The sequence below is a fragment of the Hippopotamus amphibius genome, chromosome 1 (assembly GCF_030028045.1).
Source record: "Hippopotamus amphibius kiboko isolate mHipAmp2 chromosome 1, mHipAmp2.hap2, whole genome shotgun sequence".
NCBI lineage: Eukaryota > Metazoa > Chordata > Mammalia > Artiodactyla > Hippopotamidae > Hippopotamus > Hippopotamus amphibius.
The window spans coordinates 233,489,961-233,508,182 of NC_080186.1; the positions used below are offsets into that span (position 1 = coordinate 233,489,961).

The window sequence follows — 18,222 nt, forward strand, 5'->3', positions numbered from 1 at the left end:
CTCGGGAGCGGGTCTTTAGCCGGGAAAGCGCGGTTCTCGTGCCGCTCTGGGCTCGGCCAGTGAGAGGCCGGGGGTGTGGCCGAGGGAACCCGCAGGCCTGATACTTAGCGGCTCGCCTCCGGTCAGGCCCGGCCTGCCTCGCACTCTCGCGCACCCGTGTCCTCCCCTCTGCAGCCGGGGAGTCGTAGAACGGCCACCTGGCTTCATCATGGTGACCCCCTGCCCCACCAGCCCCGTGAGCCCCGCCGCCCGGGCCGGGAGGCGGGACGCCCCAAACCTCGGTGCCCCGGTGAAGAAGAGCAGGCGTCCACGCCTCCGAAGGAAGCAGCCGCTGCAGCCGCTGAACCCGTGCCCGCTCCCCGGAGATTCTGGCGTGTGCGACCTGTTCGAGTCCCCCAGCTCCGGCTCGGACGGCGCGGACAGCCCCGCGGCGCGAGGCTGCAGCCCCCGACCTGGTCCTGCCCAGCAGCGGGTGCAGCTAGACCTACAGACCTTCCGCGACTACGGTCAGAGCTGCTACGCCTTCCTCAAGGCGCGGGAGAGCCACTTCCACCCGCGGGAGTCGTTGGCGCGGCAGCCACAAGTGAGGCGCTGCTGGAGCCAGCTCTCCACCGCCGCTCCCCTTCCTCTCCCGGGCTCTCTCCTCTTCTGCTCTGTGTGCCCTCCGCGGCGCCCCGGCCCTCGCCAGCCCAGCTTCTGCCCCTGGTGCGAGCGGGAAGGGGCTTTGGAGGGCCGGGCCGCCAGCCCCATTGTATACACGGAGGCCAGTGGGGCCTAGGCGGCTTAAGGGACCTGCCCGCAGTCTCCAAATTGGTTCGCAGGGACGCGGTAGCATGCCAAGGAGTTAAGACAGCTTTTAGGTTCGAGTCGGGACCCCTACCGACCCCGGCAAGTTACTTAACAATCCTAAACTTGTTTTTTTACTTGCAAAGTGGTGACCTCCCTGCGCCCCACTGAATTGTTGAGAGGATTACACGAGGTAACGTGTATCCGCGCCCGGCCCAGCGCCAGGCACGAATCCAGGCGTCCGGGCTCCCAGCCCTGCCTGGGCTCTTTCCGCAGAAGTGCTGCCCACCTGTTTCCCAGTTTCCAGCGCCTTTAGGTTTTTCCTGCGTTTCCTGCCTCCCTCCGGGGACGCTCCCTGGGTCTCCGTGCCCTGTCCCTTCCACAGCCCCTCTCAGCTGTAGGCTCAGCTGGCGCGCCTCCCTCCTCCCTCCGGCAGGTAACGGCGGAATCCCGCTGTAAGCTGCTCAGCTGGCTGATCCCCGTGCACCGCCAGTTCGGCCTCTCCTTCGAGTCGCTGTGCCTGACAGTGAACACCCTGGACCGCTTCCTTATCACCACACCTGTGGCTGCAGACTGCTTCCAGCTGCTCGGAGTCACGTCCCTGCTCATCGCTTGCAAACAGGTACCTCCACGCCGGGCCTGGGGGGCAGCCAGACTCCTGGCCGCTCTCCGGCCGGCCGGCTCTTCAGCTCACACGACTGAGCCCTGGGTTCTCTGCACTCATTTTGGCAGACGTTTGCACACTTACATACCCCACAGCCTTAACTTCACAATCCCGCCCCCCGCCCCAAAACGAACAATCCTTTCGCCCGGCCCCCAAAGAAATAGGCCGAGTCTCAACAGCTCTCTGTAGCCCCTCTATTCTAGTCTCCGAAAATTTTTTTTTTTCAAAATTTCTCAAACCTGTTTTCAGTGTTGCGCTGGAAGTACACCCCAGGTGATTACAGTGGAAGTATGGAGAGGCGAAGCCCCAAATATCTCGCTGGAAGGGATGGGGGGAGTCCTGGTTTTCTCCTGAGTGTGCGCGACTGGGTGGGCCTCCGGCCCCGGGTGCTGCACAGCCAGGGCTGAGCGCCCCTGTGTTACAGGTGGAGGTGCACCCGCCGCGCGTGAAGCAGCTCCTGGCCCTGTGCTGCGGCGCCTTCTCCCGGCAGCAGCTCTGCAACCTCGAGTGCATCGTGCTGCACAAACTGCATTTCAGCCTGGGCGCACCGACCATCAGCTTCTTCCTGGAGCATTTCACTCACGCACGCGTGGAGGCCGGCCAGGCCGAGGCCTCCGAAGCCCTGGAAGCCCAAGCCGTGGCGCGCGGGGTGGCGGAGCTGAGCCTGGCTGACTACGCTTTCACCAGCTACACGCCCTCCCTGCTGGCCGTCTGTTGCCTGGCGCTGGCAGACCGTATGCTGCAGCTCCCTCGCCCGATGGACTTGCGCCTGGGCGGGCACCCGGAGGCCACGCTGCAGGACTGCTTGGACAAGCTGCAGCTACTGGTGGCCATAAACAGAAGCTCCCTGACTCACATGCTGCCCCTCCAGATCTGCGAGAAGTGCAGCCTGTCCCCGAACTTGAAGTAAAGTAGACCCTTGGTCTCCTTTGATCCCCTAGCCTGGCTGCTGGACCTCTCCCGTTGCTTTGAAACAGTGCAGTGTTGGCCCACAGAGAGGGGTTCAGGGCTCCCACTTGGTCACCAGGTCATCCTGCAGGTTGTAAATAGTGTACCATTGTAGCTTCTCACTATTTATTTTGCTAAGAGCACACGAGAGAAGAGCCAAGTCTTTCCCCAATAAACAGGCTGTCTGTGGTGGTTTGAATGTTGCAAATGCCAGCGTGTGTCTGTGAAGAGGGAAGGTGAAGGCAATCTGGGACGAGGTGCTCAGTAACTATGGAGGGCTCTTCCATCCCTCCAGGCATCTCTGTTTGGGAACATCAAGTCTGGAGAGGTTCCTGTAGCCCATGGTTCCAGTTACAAGGCGAGTCAGGATCACTTGGCCTGTAACAGGTGACCCTCTTGTTAGGAGGCTGAGGACTGCTCACTCCTAGAGGTTCAAAGGGCACGATGGGGTGTGAGGCCGAAAAGAACCCACAGCAGTCCCTGTTGTCTAGAGAGGCTAGGGGGCACTGCTGGTGCAGAAGATGCCAGGCTGAGAAGCTTTGGGGGCCTGCGCAGGCCCACTAATTAGGGCAAGCAAGAGCTACCCTAACAGCTGCCCGATGTGGGAAAATGAAGGCTTTACAGGCAGTTAATGGCCATTGCAAATCGAGTCTGTTTATCCTGCCGTCACATGGTTGAACAGTTCTCTCTTGTCTTATACCTGCTGTGCATGAGCCCACAGTAACAATGGCACAATGGTAGTCCTGGCTGTCATTGAGTGCTTACACGTACCAGGCATGGTGGTCACCATTCATTATTTCAATCCTCCAACAGTTCTACTACGAGGCAGGGTCTATTATCCCATTTTTCAGAGAAGGACACTGGGCCACAGAGAGCTTAAACAACAGTGGAGCAGCCAGGATTTGAAGGCAGGTGATCTGAGTTCCGAGTTCCACCCTTTGCCACAATGCTCAGGTTCCCCTGCTTACAGGTTTCTGGAAATGCTCAAAAAACCTCTCCTCCCAAGGTATGTATAGGACAAGTGACCTGTTCAGTGCCCTTCATTCCATGGGGACTATGGAGAACATATTTGGAGAGCCAGTACAGTCCCTGCCTTCACTCATGTTACAGGAGTCACTTTACAGATGGGAAAAGTGAGGCAAGAAATGCAACACAGGCTTGCTGGAGTTCTGTGACTCCACAGCTGTCCCATCATCGTCATTCTCATTGTTGTGAATCTGCTGTAGACCCTGAATCTGTAACCTCCAGTAAATTTCTTAACCTCTCTTAGCCCAACAGCCAGCTGATACCAGGGCTGTATGAAGCTTCAGCGAGGCTGCTATGAGGTAGTATAAAGTAACGATTAAACACTTAGACTCTGGAATCAATTTGCTGGGTAACCTTAAGAGAGTCACATATCTGTGCTTAAGTGTTTCCTGTAAAAATGAGAATAACAGTAGCATTTGCCTGGTAGTGTTGAGGTATGGATTTAATGAGATGTTCTCTACAAAACCCTCAGCACAGCAACTCTTCAAGAAGGCTGGTGGCAGCCTGCATAATGATGGGGGTTGGGGGGGGAGTTACACAGGAAAAAAAAAAACTTGGTAAAAAATAGAGATAAAGCAAATATAGGAAAATGTTAATGTTACTGTTGTTCACTGTACTGTTTTTTCAAATTTTCTGTATGGTTGAAAACAAGTTTTTGGGAATAAACTCAGTCATGTTCTACTGCATTTAGAATAAATCTAAATGTATAACAAGTGGCACAAATAAAAAGCGAACGCAAAACATGTTTAGAGAAACTTCCTTGTACTTCTTGTGTGCTCAAATACTCTCCAGAGACAGGAGCACCTTACTTTAGGCGTTTGGGACCCCTTCTCCCCTGATATGTTGATATGCTACCCTCTCTAGGAATTTTTTTCTCCTCCTTGGCTGAGGGAAAGGGAAATGGTGATCTCCAAGCTGATAGAGGAAAAGCTGGTCTGTGATGGTGAGAGGAGGAGGAGGAAAATCATATCATCTGTTCCAAGTTCCAAAATATCTGGAGCCCTCAGGCTGCCTATCTGCAGGTGGGGTACCTCTGCAAAAGAGTGATTTTAGGGGGAGGTTATCTTCACCAGCATTTACTCCATCACTCAGATAAGATTGATGTGGTTGATTTGGTTCCAGAATCATGCAGGCCAGGAATCATATAATCATGCTATTCCAGCTCCTGTTGCCACAGATAATCTCTTGTACTTTTTTATGTACAATGCCCATATTTTTCTACTCCAGTGTGGAACTCATTGATGGAAAACGGGCCTGTTTTGGATCTTGCCATGTATAGAGATCTCTCCAAAACTCAGCTAAGAGCTTCCCCACTCCTTTTACAGACTGGGAAGTCATTAAGGATAGGGATGGGGAATGGACAGACTAGTGGCTAGGCTACTTAGGAACCAGAGGAAGCAGGAGACAAAGCCAGCAACAGGCTGTGGGAAGCTGGAGGTGCAGCTGAAAAGGCTCCTCAAAACAACATTAATTTATCCACACCAAGCACCAGTCACATTACATAAACAATCTCATCTTCACAGCAACTCCCTTGAAGTTAATGTGATGTTTTTCCAAAAGAACTGGGGGTTCATGTATCTGGTGGAGCCTGGGTTCTGACCCTAAAGCCAGAGCTTATTCCTCACCATCAGCGATATCACACCAACTCTGGCTGACCTCACTGGGTTCCTGCATGTATAGATGGGTTAGTGAGTCTCTAAGTCTATTATAACTATATCATCGGATTGCTTTCCATCACTGTTAGGGGTTTCTAGTTTATTAATCCAGATAATAGGTGCAAATAAAGGAGGATCATGCATTTTAAAAGGGGGCCTTTCACTACTCCTGTGAGGTATAAGGCACCAACAGGGTGCCCAATAGGGGAATCACAAAGATTTCAATTTCAGACCATTGTTCCAATTGGATGGATATCAGTGGTCCTGTGAGAGACCCCTCACCCAAGGGTCTGGAGATGCTCCTTCTTGAGAGAGGCTTCTGGCTTGGGAAAGGAGCCAAGACTCTGGCAGAGCAAACGAGGCCGGTTGTAGAGAGTGGCCAGATGCTTCCACGGGTAGCTGGGCTTTCGAGGGAGAGACCCAGGTTTCAGGGGATTGGGGGCTGTCCAGTGTGGCCAAGTGTGGCCCTCTCTGAAAGGCTGTGTTCAGGTGCTGCTGCCTGAGAAAGTGCGGGTAGGGGTACAGAGCGCGGCTCTAGGCAGCAGACCAAGTGGAAGTCAAAACCTGGAGGGCTCCCCAGCCTCGGAGGAAGGGACTGCCGCGATCTGGGGCTGTCCGGGGGCGTCCCTGTTGGAATTCTACAGCACATCCCCACCAAATCCTACACGGCGGGGCAAATGCGGGAGTCGGGCTTTGGCGATGGACACTGCAAGCTTGTTTCGTGCCTTGTGGCTGGGATGGGAAGAAAACGAAGGAAGAATCGTTAAGGTCTCCATTCCCGCTGTCCGGGCGCGGGAAGGCGGTCCCCAGCGTCAGGGACCAGCAGGGGCTGCGCTTCCCCGCTCTGCCTTCGCCTGGCGTGGCCTGGAGGCGGCGGCGCGAACGCGGGCCGAAAGGGCGCTCGCGGCTCCCGGGAGAAGCCGCGTTGCCAGGTTGGGTTTCACGCCTCCGCCCGCGCGCGGATCGCCGGCGGCTGAAGGCGCCACCGCGGGCGCTCGCGCGCGAGCCGCCCCCCCCTCCACGCGGCCGTCCCCCCGCTCCACCCCGCCCTCCCTCCGCACCCCCACGGTCGCCCGTTGGCCCCACCCCGGCCACGCGCCTGCCCGACTGCTGGCCGGCTTCAGAGCCCGCGGAGCGCGGGGTGCGGGGTCGCCCTCCCGGCCCGGGCCGCCGCCTCCGAGCCGTCGGCGCGGGGCTCCGGGCCCGAAGCGGGCGGGCAGGCAGGATGCAGGCGTGCGGAGGCACCGTGGCGGGTCGCCGCGCCTTCGACAGCATTTGCCCCAACAGGATGCTGGATCCGCGAGGCCGGCCCTGCGGCAAGCCCGGGAAGCTGGAGAGGAAGGTGGGGCCGCGGGCCGGGGCCGGGCGGGGTCCGCACGCTCCCGGCCCCGAGGGCTGACCCGCGCTCACCGTTTCTGTGCTCGGCTAGTTCGCGCCTCCGCGGAAATTCTTCCCCGGCAGCAGCGGCAGCAGCCCGGTGTCGGTGTACCAGGACCCCGCAGACGCCGAGTCTGCCGCGCTGCCTGGTGAGCCCGGCGGTTCCTGCCACCCCCCTCTGGTTCCCCGCGCCGGGAGGGTGGGGCGCGCGGGGCTCAGAAGAGCTTTCTGCCTGGGGTTCTGGAGTTCTGGCGGCGATGCCCTTGGCGGGGAGGCTCAGGGTCCGCCCGGCGCGTGTCTCCGGTTCTCCCCTCGCAGCCCTCACCACCATAGACCTGCAGGACCTCGCGGACTGCTCCTCGTTACTCGGGTCCGACGCGCCGTCTGGTGGTGACTCGGCCGCCTCGCAGGTACCTCCCCTAGTGGAAACTCACGGGCTCTCGTCGCCTCAGCTTCGATTCGGGAGTCATTTCCAGAGTTTCCTCAAAGAATCCTTTTCGGTGGGGAGCGCAGGCACGTCTGGCTAGCGGGGGAAGGTGTCCTGCAGGAATCTGAGCCTCGAGGATCAGAACTTCCTCCTCCCTCCTAATATGTTAACGGTGGTCGCATTCCCAGAACTGTGTTGACCAACTCTGGACAGGGAAGCTCACCTGGAGGGCTCCCCTGCCAGACGGGTCTCCTATTCCCCTCCCCACCTATTCTTTGGAGGTGCGATAAAGCAATGTGGAGGTTGCGCACTGAGGGACCAGGTGGGTAGATGGGAGCAAAGTTGAGCTCTGAGCACCTGTTTGTTCTCCCGACCTGCCTTTCCCGGCCACTCATTAACCATTTTCATTCCCTGGATGTCGAAGGGGTGTGGAGATCGGAGAATAGCTTCTCAATCAAGACTGGGAAAAACGAAGAGAATTTACATTTGGAGGAAGCAGGAAGCGTGACAAAGGACTTGAAGAAATCTGACTGAAAAAGTTACTGTCTACAGAGATGGCCCTTCAGCAGTTGGACACTTTATAAAAGTCCTTTTCACCCCCTGCAAAGGCTGCTGTCACTTACTCCCATGGGGCAAAGAGGCATTCCCCTCCCCCCCAAAAAAAACCCTATCTTCTTACTTCCACCCACTTCTACCACTTGCCAGGACTGAGACTCCTCATAGATGATGGCACCTCCCAGCACTGGTGTCCGGGAGCCCAGAAGCCTGGCTCGTCGATGGGATATACAGTGCCCGGGGGGACAGGACCTCCTAGCTAGATGCAGCCTACAGGAAGAGTGCTAGTGTCAGGTTCCTGGCAGCAGGTGTTGGGGACTGAGGTTTCATGGGAACAGGCCAAGTACAGAACTCTTCAGAGGAAATGACCACCTCCCAGAACTGAGGTTGGGGTGGTAGAGCAAAGCTTCCCAGGGCCTCTCTAAGTGCCTCTTAGAACTGGGGGAGGGCCTAGAGAGACTCAGGGTAGGTGGCCACCAAGAGCAGAGATTGTGAAGGCAACAGGTAAGAGCGGGCATCGTCCTGCAAAGGCCATTCTTTTGTTCTTTTAGTGTCTGGATGCTCAAATTAAAAAAGACAATACAAAAGCATCTTTCAACTGACCCAGAGGGCTACATCACTCCCTTACTCCACATTTATTTTGCAAGAAATAAAAATTATTTTGCAAGAAAAAAAAAAAAACCAACAAAACAACGACAAAAACCAAGCAGGCTCTTGCTGAATTTTTGCTTATGTATACAGAACTTAAATTTGACCTCATGTTCTGTGTTAGGGTTCTTTTGGTTCTGTTTGGTTTGTTGGTTGTTTTTTTGTTGTTTTTGGTTTTGGTTTTGGTTTTGGTTTTTGGCTGCTGTTTGTGTTGGAGAAATGTCAGGTTTTTATCTAATTGGGAAGATAGGATTCAAAGTTTCAAGGACAGAGCTCATGCCCTATGGCCCAAGAGGCCCAGGACTTGTCCTGGGAGGAGGCAGAGCTGGTACAGAAGGATATAGATCCCTAGGGGAAGATTCTCCAGGGGAACCCCCTGGCCAGTGCAAACTCTGGTTATATTTCTCCTTCCTGTTGGGGAAAGTGGACAGAGAGAGGAAGTGCTCTAGAAGTGTTTGGGGTCCAGAATGAGCCAAGACCTGGGGTAGCATAGGAGGAAGCATTTCCTGGGTGCCAGTCCCTGGGTTGGCTACCAGTCTTTTCATGGTAAGGGCTTTTCTCTACTGAGAGGGAGACCTTTTAGCCCTTGGAAAATGTCTCATTTCTGACTCCTTCAACCAGGGAAGAACTTGTGCTTCAGGGTTTGTCTGGGGCCCTCAGTCTTTCCTTTCTAAGCTCCCTTTCCCTTACAGCCTCAGTTCTCAGCTGGTGCTAGAGGTCTCCCTGGTTGAAGCTCTCCACCCTGAAGGAAACTGATACTTGTACATTGTTCGAAGTTAGAGTCAGAATAAGTTTCTCTTCTCAGAAGTATTTGAATAGTAAAGAAGGGTGTTTGGGAGAAGAATATGATTAACCCAAAGGAGTAACAAGAATTGATAACAGTGGAATCCGTGGAATAGGTATTCTGATGGGCATACTGGGTGCACGCCTCACACCATGTCCCTTGAGAAGTTTCTTTCCCCTTCCCAGAACTGTCTTCATTGGAAGCCAGGCTTTCCTAAAAGAGAAATCAAAGCTAGAGGCAATGAGGTATAGAGGAAAGAGGATTGAAATAGGCACCAGCATTCTGGGGCAGAAGCTCCGATTTCACTATTTCAGAGCTGGGTGGCTTTGGGCAACTCGATTTCTCAGAGCTTCAGCTTCTCCATCAGGGGAGGAGTCACTTCCTGTGCTCTACCTGCTTCCCGTATTGGTGTGAGAATTAACTGAGAGACTCAATGTAAAAGAGTTTTGTCAACACTGGCCACGAATTAAGAGAGTAAGAATTTTCTGGCCGCCAGCCTTTTACTGTCTCCTTCGGTCTCACGTACCCAGGCACATTGCAGGAACTCAGGAGAATGTCCAGTCCAAGATGCTGGAGGTGCATCACACCATACGGGAAAAGTCAACTCCCACTTGTTGAGAGACAGAAGAGCAACAGGGGAGACGCCTGCTGTGTGCTGAACAGAAGCACTTTTCATAGCATCTCTGGCCCCTCATATCTTTTAGTCTACCTTTTCCCTTTCTTTGTGGGGAGGGTTGGTTTAGTTGTGACTGAACCTTGGCGGGACATGTGGAGTCGAGTTACTGCTTTGGATGCCCCTGCACGCTGGCGGGTCTTAGGAGGAAGGACAGAGTGTTCGCGCGCAGCGCTCCTAGCTCTTAGAGCCAAGACCCCTTGGCCTGTGGGAGGTAAGTCGGGGTTGAAGGTCTGCAGGCGCCCTGGCCACGCGCCTGGTTGGCTGCTGGCCGGCCATTGGGGCGGCGCTGGACTTGCGGGCTGCCGGAGGCCGGGCGCGGGGCTGCTCCGCTGCGCGCAGAAGGACCGACGCGCCACGCAGCAGCGCGCGGTCTCAGCGCCCGGCAGGACCCTCGCGAACGGATCCCCGCTTCGTGCCCCCCTCTCTCCACCATGGCTGTGCGAGCCTGCTGGATTCCGGGTCTCGGGCGGGGCTTTAATGTTCGGGTATGAGTTTCGGCCGCGAACACGAGGGCATGCAGACCCGCCACCGAGCCCGGGAGGTTAACTGTGGGTCTAGGAAGTGTTCCAGACCTGCCAGAATCAACACTAACTAGTTTACACCTCTGGTTTATTTCAGAACCACTCCCTGCAAACGGCAGCGGATTTCGATCTGCAGGCTTTCAGAGACACCGTGGATGATCTCATTGCAGGCAAGTGCAGTCTCTGCAGTTAAATAACGGTGGGGGGTGTCCTCCGCCCCTCAAATATGACTAGTTCGGATTTCGTGCTCCTGAAAGTGGTAAACCCTGTACCTGTCAGCGACTTGCCAGCAGCTCATCAAAGGGCCAGACTCTTCCATATTTAGGGAACCCCCCCCCCTTTTCCTAATGGAGAAGATGAGTCGCTGGATCTATAGCGCTTGCTCCGTTTGCCCGTGTGATTCCGGGAGAGAGAGCCCTACGCTGTGACGTGGTCTGGACTAGGCTGAATGACAGAAGTGTGAAGAATAGAGTATTTTTGTGACTTCAGGCAAGTTTGCCCTGGCCACCGTGGAGATTCAATTCAGATCATCTCAACAGGCATTTATTGAGCGCCTGCTGTGTATGTGCAGGATATCAGGAAGAGCCTGGGGATCGTAGGGGTTGCAGAGTGAGGGGTGATTTATTAATAAAGAAAAATCTCCACGTAAACCCCACACCCGGCGTGATATTTTGTCCCTGCAGTTAGCCGGGCACGAGTCTGAGGCTGCAAACCCAGCTCGCTCTCTTCCTCTTCATCAGACTCATCGTCTCTGATGTCGCCTCCCCTGGCCGGCGGAGACTTCCCCTTCTCTCCTTGCGCCGTTCTGCCGTTTGGTCCCTGTCTCTCCCCTCCTCTGGACCCACGGGCCCTGCAGTCACCGCCGCTGCGCCCTCCCGACGTGCCCCCGCCAGAGCAGTACTGGAAGGAGGTGGCCGACCAGAACCAGAAGGCACTGGGGGACGCACTCGTCGAGAATAACCAAGTAGGGACACGGGGCTGGAGTCCAGGAATCTTTGGGGCCAGGGCAGGGTATGGCGCTCTGGGAAGAAGTGGGGGTTGCAGGAACGGGAATGTGCCCCTTTGGACGTTAAAACCAGTGGACCAGTTCACATAGCCGCTGTTGCTGCACTGGCTCTACCTCAGTTTACAACATCACTAAGCGGGAATAACCCTACCCAGAAGATGTTTAATAGGGCCACGATATTTGCTGAAGGCTTTTTACATGCCTGATATTGTGCTTGCCAGTTTACTTTTGCTCATTTAATACTCACGGCCATTGAACTACATACTCTTACCAGCCCCATTTTACAGATAAGGAAACTGAGGTATAGGAAGGTTGAACTTCAGAGGCAGAACCTATATCTGCCTGTTGCTCAAGTCAGCACTCCTCACCACTACACTGAGGATTAATTGAGAAACATTTTGTCTAAGTGATTTGTAAGAAAAGTAAATAAATAAAATTGATTATTATTCTCACCAGTGTAAACGTTCTTGGGGCCCCAGTTTCTAATTAGACGTTAGGATCTGGGTTCTATTCCTGCAGGGTGTACAGACGCCCCCGAGCGCGGTAGCCTACCGCTGAACGTTTGGGTCTCCTCCTGCAGCTGCACGTGACGTTGACCCAGAAACAGGAGGAGATCGCCTCCCTCAAGGAGCGCAACGTGCAGCTGAAGGAACTCGCCCGTCGGACCCGGCACCTGGCCTCGGTTCTGGATGTAAGTGGGGCCCGGGCGCGTGGAACACTGCAGGAAGTCGGAAGTGCTCCTGTGCGCCTCCCACCCTGCTCCCGCCGCTGGGGCCCGGCGGGGGTCGGGGAGAGGAGAGCGCCGCTGGGGGCTCGCCGAGTCCCTTGCGGGGGTTGCCCGAGTCCGCCGAGGCGCGCCGTTCGAAGTGCGGCCAGGTCTCCTTTGAGCTCCCGGCACCAGGCGAGTCCGGCTGGCCCCAGGGCGGCGCTCCTCCCGCTCTTTTGTAGAAGCTGATGATCACGCAGTCCCGGGACTGCGGGGCGGCAGCCGAGCCCTTCCCGCTCAAGGCGGCTTCCAAAAGGAGCCTGGAGGAGCTGTTCTGCGCCGCGGGGCAGGACTGCGCGGAGGTGGACGCCATCCTCCGGGAGATTTCCGAGCGCTGCGACGAGGCGCTGCGGAGCCGCGACGCCAAGCGGCTGCGGCTGCAGCCCGAGCCCCAGAGCCCGGACGGCAGGCCCGGGAACCTGCACGGCGCCTTCCGGGGGCTGCGCACAGACGGCAGCCGGGGCGCGCTGAGCCTGAGCCGCGGCGAGCTGGAGGAGGGCGGCGCCTTCAGCACCCCCATCCGCAGCCACAGCACCATCCGCACCCTCGCCTTCCCCCAGGGCAACGCCTTCACCATCCGCACCGCCAGCGGGGGTTACAAATTCCGCTGGGTTCCCAGCTGAGCTGGGGTGCGGTCCTCAGAAACACTGCCCTCCCTCCGGCCTGCCGCTCCCGGAGGCTGAACCACGTAGCTGAAACCCGGCTTCTCAGCACTCCCCCTGCAGGGCCGATGCCACCCTGACGCATTTTTTTTCAGGAACAAAAACGTAAAACGTTTTGATACAGATGCATTGTCAAGTTCTGGTACAATACTGTATAGTCCCTCCCCTTTTCACAGCGAAACCGTGTGTGTGTGTGTGTGTGTGTACACGCATATATATCCGTCAAATTTTAAAGTATTTTTAGCAGCTTTGAATTATGTACTTTTTAGAGCTGGAAGGGACCTAAAAACCACTTAGCTATTTTATAATTACATAATGCTCTACTTCCACAAGAAGCAAAAGGAGATTCTAAGAAGTTAAGTAATTTTCTACAATAAGAAGGGTCATGGAAACCTTCAGAGTGCTCTCACTAGTCTTTTAAAGATTGTAGGTCTAGAAGCCAGGTCTCTGGGTGAATGTTTAAACATATCACTCACTTCCCCTGATCCTGGAAGAACACTTAATTTTGTGACTACTGAAACCTTTCATTGTAGCTGCCAGAATAAAAAATAAGGAGAGGTTAGGGTTAGAAATTCCTAAACACGTGTCTTAGGGCAGGCAATAAAACAGAGGAAAGTGCAGATTCTTAGAGTCAGTGGGTTACTGACAAAATAGGTGCTGAACACATTTGTTTGTGATGGTCAGTTATATAATTTTGTAAGGTTTATGATAAATATTTATATTAATTATATATCATTTTGTCTAAACAGAATAACCACAGAAAAAGCAAACTTTGTTAGTAAGAAACATACATTGTTTTAAGAAAATGGCATATCCCACATGAAAAAGAATGTTCATATTTTAGGGTAGTCATAATTTTATGGCAGAAGCCAAGTGTGGAAATCTTGGTAAAAGTAAAACTGTTTGAATTCCATGGGTAAAACTGGGGAACACATTCATGTTTTATATTTCTTGACTTCATCTTCTAAGAAAAACTTAGTGTTATATGGTACCTTCAGTTTGCCTTTTCTTTATTCCCTTTTGTGTGGACTTCCTTTTTTCTACTCTGTTGTGAAATTTTGTGAGTAGAGTACATCAAGTGGTGATTTGTCCCAACCTCCACAGTTCTCAACGTGAGGGCTACTCCTTGCATTTGGGGCTCAGCCTGGGCCAGTTTCTAACCCTGGTACACCACATTGCTAGTTCTGCCATCTGAATGCCATCTGAATGGAGAGATCAGGTAACAGGTGAGCTGGGCAGGCTGGCAGAACCTGCTTCTCCAGTTTGTCCTGTATACTGTTATCTGTATTTAAATGGCTATTTTGAAAACAAACAAAAAAGTGACAAAATAGAGCACATTTCCTCATACTTTGTCTAACAAATGGACTCAGAAAATACACTTGATGGTTCAGAATTCTTTTTGTCAGCTTAAATATAAAGTTACTGCAGTTCAGTATCAGAAGAAACAGAAAATAAAAACAAAACTCCTTAACTTGTTCCAAGAAACCATCAGCTGGTTAAAAGTTATTTTCCTCTCCACTCCTCAGTTAGTATTTTCATAATGCATTAGTTTCAATGACAGAAAAGTTAAAAAATTATCTATATGTATTTTTCTACTTGTCTTACGACTGGAATTTTTAAAATTATCAATACAAGGCCTGTGAAGAATTCTGTATGTGGTTGTAGGTGGTTTGGGGGCCTTCCCTGAACTGAATGAGCCCACAAAGCCAGAGCTTCTTTGACCAGGTCTTTCCTCATTCCTTCCGGAAGTTAACCACCCGAGGACTGAGTACTTATACTAGCAATGAAGGGAGTTGTGTCCACTAATATGCGTCCTTACATTCCTTACATGGTGTGAATTCTTTGTACTGCTTGTTGCTGGTTTAGTAGGAAACCTCAGTGAGAACAACAATGAACCAAATCTTAGCTATTTTCTCTCCATGATTCTTTGAGCCTGTATTCAGCTATGGTCTAGCCTAGCTCATGAAGACATGTTAGCCTGGAATTATCTCAATAATTCCTTCATTTCAAGTAGGACCAGGCACTATTCAGGGTGTTAGGGAGACAAGCAAAGCCAAGTCCTTGCTGTCACGAAGTGTGCATTCTAGTTGGGGAAACAGATACTAAACAAATAGTTTATAATGTCTAATCATTAACATGCTATATAGAAAATAAAGCAGGGTCTAGGGATATGATGTGACAGGAATTATTATTTTAGATAATATGGTTGGAGTGTTTCTAGAATAGTTTCTATAGCAGCAAAATCAGTTTAAAAAAAGTCACACACACTTTAAATTATTTCTAAGGAAATGACCTCACTAGATGTTTGTGAAGTAATGGTTCTTAAACTGTGGTATGTATCAGAATCATCTATCGGGCTTATTAAAACCCAGCTTGCTGGGCCCCCTCCCCAGAGTTTCTGATTCAGTGAGTCTGGGTAAAGCCTGAGAATGCGAATTTCTCACAAGCTGCCAGGTGATGTTGATGCCTGGTTCTAGGGCCACCTTTGAGACAACTTGTTGTAAAGAAATTTTTAAAGATCATTTTTGAAAAAGTTAAAACAAACAAAAACCAACTGACCTGATGTTATACAAATAATTCTTGTGATTTAGTATTAAGGTTGAATAGTGACAATAATGTGCTTTGAAAAATTATGTTAGATGACTCAGAAGGTGGCTTCAATGATGAAATGAATACCTTCCGTGAAGGACTTGATGTTGAAGATAAGTGTGAAGAGTCTGAATAACATTATATATGAAATGTGTTAAAGAAGCTCAATTTAATTGGCCCTAAAATGTGGGCAGAGAGATCAGGACCTAGTCCTAATTCTTTGAATTAACTCAAAGGTCACATAGAAGAATAATATGTAACACTTTCAGTTGAAGAATTATCGTATTATTAATTTATAATATTAACTAATGATATTTTTGTGTCTATATTTAACCTAAAGGAGAATTAGGCAGTATAATGATATTTAAAGAATTTAAAATTATTTGGAGCAATGATATGACCAATAAGGGATTAATATCCAACATATATAAACAGCTCATTCAACTCAACATCAAAGAAACAAACAACCCAATTAAAAAATGGGAGGAACTGAATATACATTTTTCCAAAGAGGAAATACAGATGGCCAATAGGCACATGAAAAATTCTCAACATGGCTAATCAACAGAGAAATGCAAATTAGAACCACAGTGAGATATCACCTCACACCTGTCAGAATGGCTAGCATCAAAAAGAACAAAAATAGGACTTCCTTAGTGGCGCAGTAATTAAGAATCTGCCTGCCAATGCGAGGGACGTGGGTTCAATCCCTGGTCCGGGAAGATCCCATATGCCGCGGAGCAACTAATCCCGTTCGCCACAACTACTGAGCCTGTGCTCTAGAGCCCACGAGCCACAACTACTGAGCCCAAGTGCCACAACTACTGAAGCCCACGTGCCTAGAGTCCGTGCTCTGCAACAAGAGAAGCTACTGCAATGAGAAGGCTGTGCAGTGTAACAAAGAGTGGCCCCTGCTCACCGCAACTAGAGAAAGCCCGTGCACAGCAATGAAGACCCAATGCAGCTAAAAATAAAATAAATAAATAAATGAATAAATTTATTAAAAAAAGAACAAAAATAAATTTGGCAAGGATGTGGAGAAAAGAGAATCCTTGTGCACTGTTGGTGGGAATGTAAATTGGTGCAGCCACTGTGGAAAACAGTATGAAGGTTTCTCAAAAAAAATCCCTAACAATAGAACTATCACCTGACCCAGCAATTCTGCTCCTGAATATATACCCGAAAAACCCAAAAACACTAACTTGAAAAGATACATGCACTGCAGTTTTCATAGCAGCATTATTTACAATTGCCAAGACATGGAAACAATTTAAATGTCCATCAACAGATAAATGGATGAAGAAGATGTGGGGGTATATATACAATGGAATACCATTCAGCCATTAAAAAGAACAAAATTTTGCCATTTGCAACAACATGGATGGGCTTGGAGGGCATTATGCTAAATGAAATAAGTCAGACAGAGAAAGACAAATATTGTATGATATCACTTTTATGTGGAATCTAACAAATACAACAAACTAGCGAACACAACAAAAAAGAAGCAGACTCACAGGTATAGAGAACAACCTAGTAGTTACCAGAGGGGAGGGAGAGAGGGGGAATGTAGGGGTGGGGGAGTGGAAGGTACAAACTATTGGGTGTAAGATAGCCTCAAGGATTATACAACACAGGGAATAAAGCCAATATTTTGTAATAACTGTAAATAGAAAGTAATCTTTAAAAACTGCAGAAAAATTTAAAAATTGAAAAAATGAGACTAAATTTCAATAATAAAGATTTAAATTAATAAAAATAGTCCATGTGCAAGCCAAGATGTTCGCTTAACAAAAGAAAATCAGTATATTGATACTTTGCGGATACTTTGCACTGGTTTTCACTGTTTAAAATTTTAAATATACATGAAAATTCCAACTGGTCACTTACAATGAGAGAATTGAAATAACTCAAGTTATGTTTCTTTGGTTAGTTACTCACTGTGCCAGCATTGTTCAACTTTAATCTTCTGTTAAATGCAAAAAAATGCAATACCACAGGGATGAGTGACATGAGCTCTGACTAAAGCAAGCTCACAGAGCTTGGAATATTAGGACTCTCTCTCTCTCTCTCAGACATGTAGTTGAGTCCCTGTTTGTTGAGGGCTGACTGTATAATGGGGACTTCCCCAATTAACTGTCAATGTTTATAGGAGGATAGGAAATAAACGTGTGTTAATTCGAAGCTTCCACCTATAGTATTAACATTCAACAATGACCACAGAATTTAGAACTTAGACCAGCCAACAAAAGATTTCTTTAGATAGGAACATTTTATCCCAGGTATTTAGAATTGCCCGTTCTACGTAATAGACAGCTTACATAATAGACTTTTAGTTGGTTTTGTTATTGTTTTGTTAAAGTCTCCAGACAATGTATTCCCTTAATGCTGGCACTTGCAGTAGGCAGACTCACAAACAGGTTTCCCCAAATTACTTCTTCCTTCTCCCCTCTCCCTTGTTCTCTCTCTCTGATCTTTGCATCTCACAGAAAAGAGCAACAGTACTCTAAAGTCTGTGGCATGCAGTTCAGATAGGAATGGAGTTTGCTCGAGTTTTAAGATAAGAGTTTATTTTCAACACATAATAACTTGAGACAGGAGTTGCTAAATTTGGTTCAGCTGCCAATGATGCTATCAATGAACCAGACTTTATCTTTCTGCTTTATGCCCCACTAACTTGTTAGCTGTTCGTCCTCATGCTCAATGTTTCATGATCACAAGATTACTGCTGTAGCTCCAGACATCATATCTGCATTCAAGATAAAAAGAAAGGGTACAAATTTTCCCAGATTGAAAGGGAAGCAAAAAAGCTCTGCCAGAAAACCCCAGGTGGACTTTCACTCAAGTCTCATAATCAGACCTGAACCACATAATTATCCTTACTTGCAAGGGAGGCTGGGAATCTAGTTTCTCACTCTTCTAGCCGCTATAGTAAGAGGTAGGCAAGAGAGAACGGAGCTGGGAAAAGCTCTTACACTATCTAACCAACAGTATCTGCTACAGAGGTTTAGTTGGTCTCAGTGATATAGGGACGCCTGAAGAGAAAAGACAGGAGGAATGTATCCCTCAGACCCTGACACAGAGCTCGGCTTCCCCAGCAGGGGGTGAGGTGGGCTTCCAACCTCAGACAGGCCC

General features: G+C 50.4%; 2 protein-coding genes across 2 annotated transcripts; both read left to right on the forward strand.

Annotated features, from left to right (window-relative positions):
- Positions 1-208: 208 nt before the first annotated feature.
- On the forward strand, positions 209-2,360 carry CCNO (cyclin O). Its single transcript, XM_057709799.1, has 3 exons — positions 209-583; positions 1,223-1,408; positions 1,875-2,360. Exons 1-3 carry the CDS (start codon positions 209-211, stop codon positions 2,358-2,360), a joined length of 1,047 nt encoding a protein of 348 aa, XP_057565782.1.
- A 3,944-nt stretch (positions 2,361-6,304) lies between these two features.
- MCIDAS (multiciliate differentiation and DNA synthesis associated cell cycle protein) lies at positions 6,305-12,462 on the forward strand. The gene is made up of 7 exons (XM_057705864.1): positions 6,305-6,421; positions 6,509-6,605; positions 6,775-6,866; positions 10,165-10,237; positions 10,808-11,031; positions 11,654-11,764; positions 12,022-12,462. Exons 1-7 carry the CDS (start codon positions 6,305-6,307, stop codon positions 12,460-12,462), a joined length of 1,155 nt encoding a protein of 384 aa, XP_057561847.1.
- Positions 12,463-18,222: the final 5,760 nt, after the last annotated feature.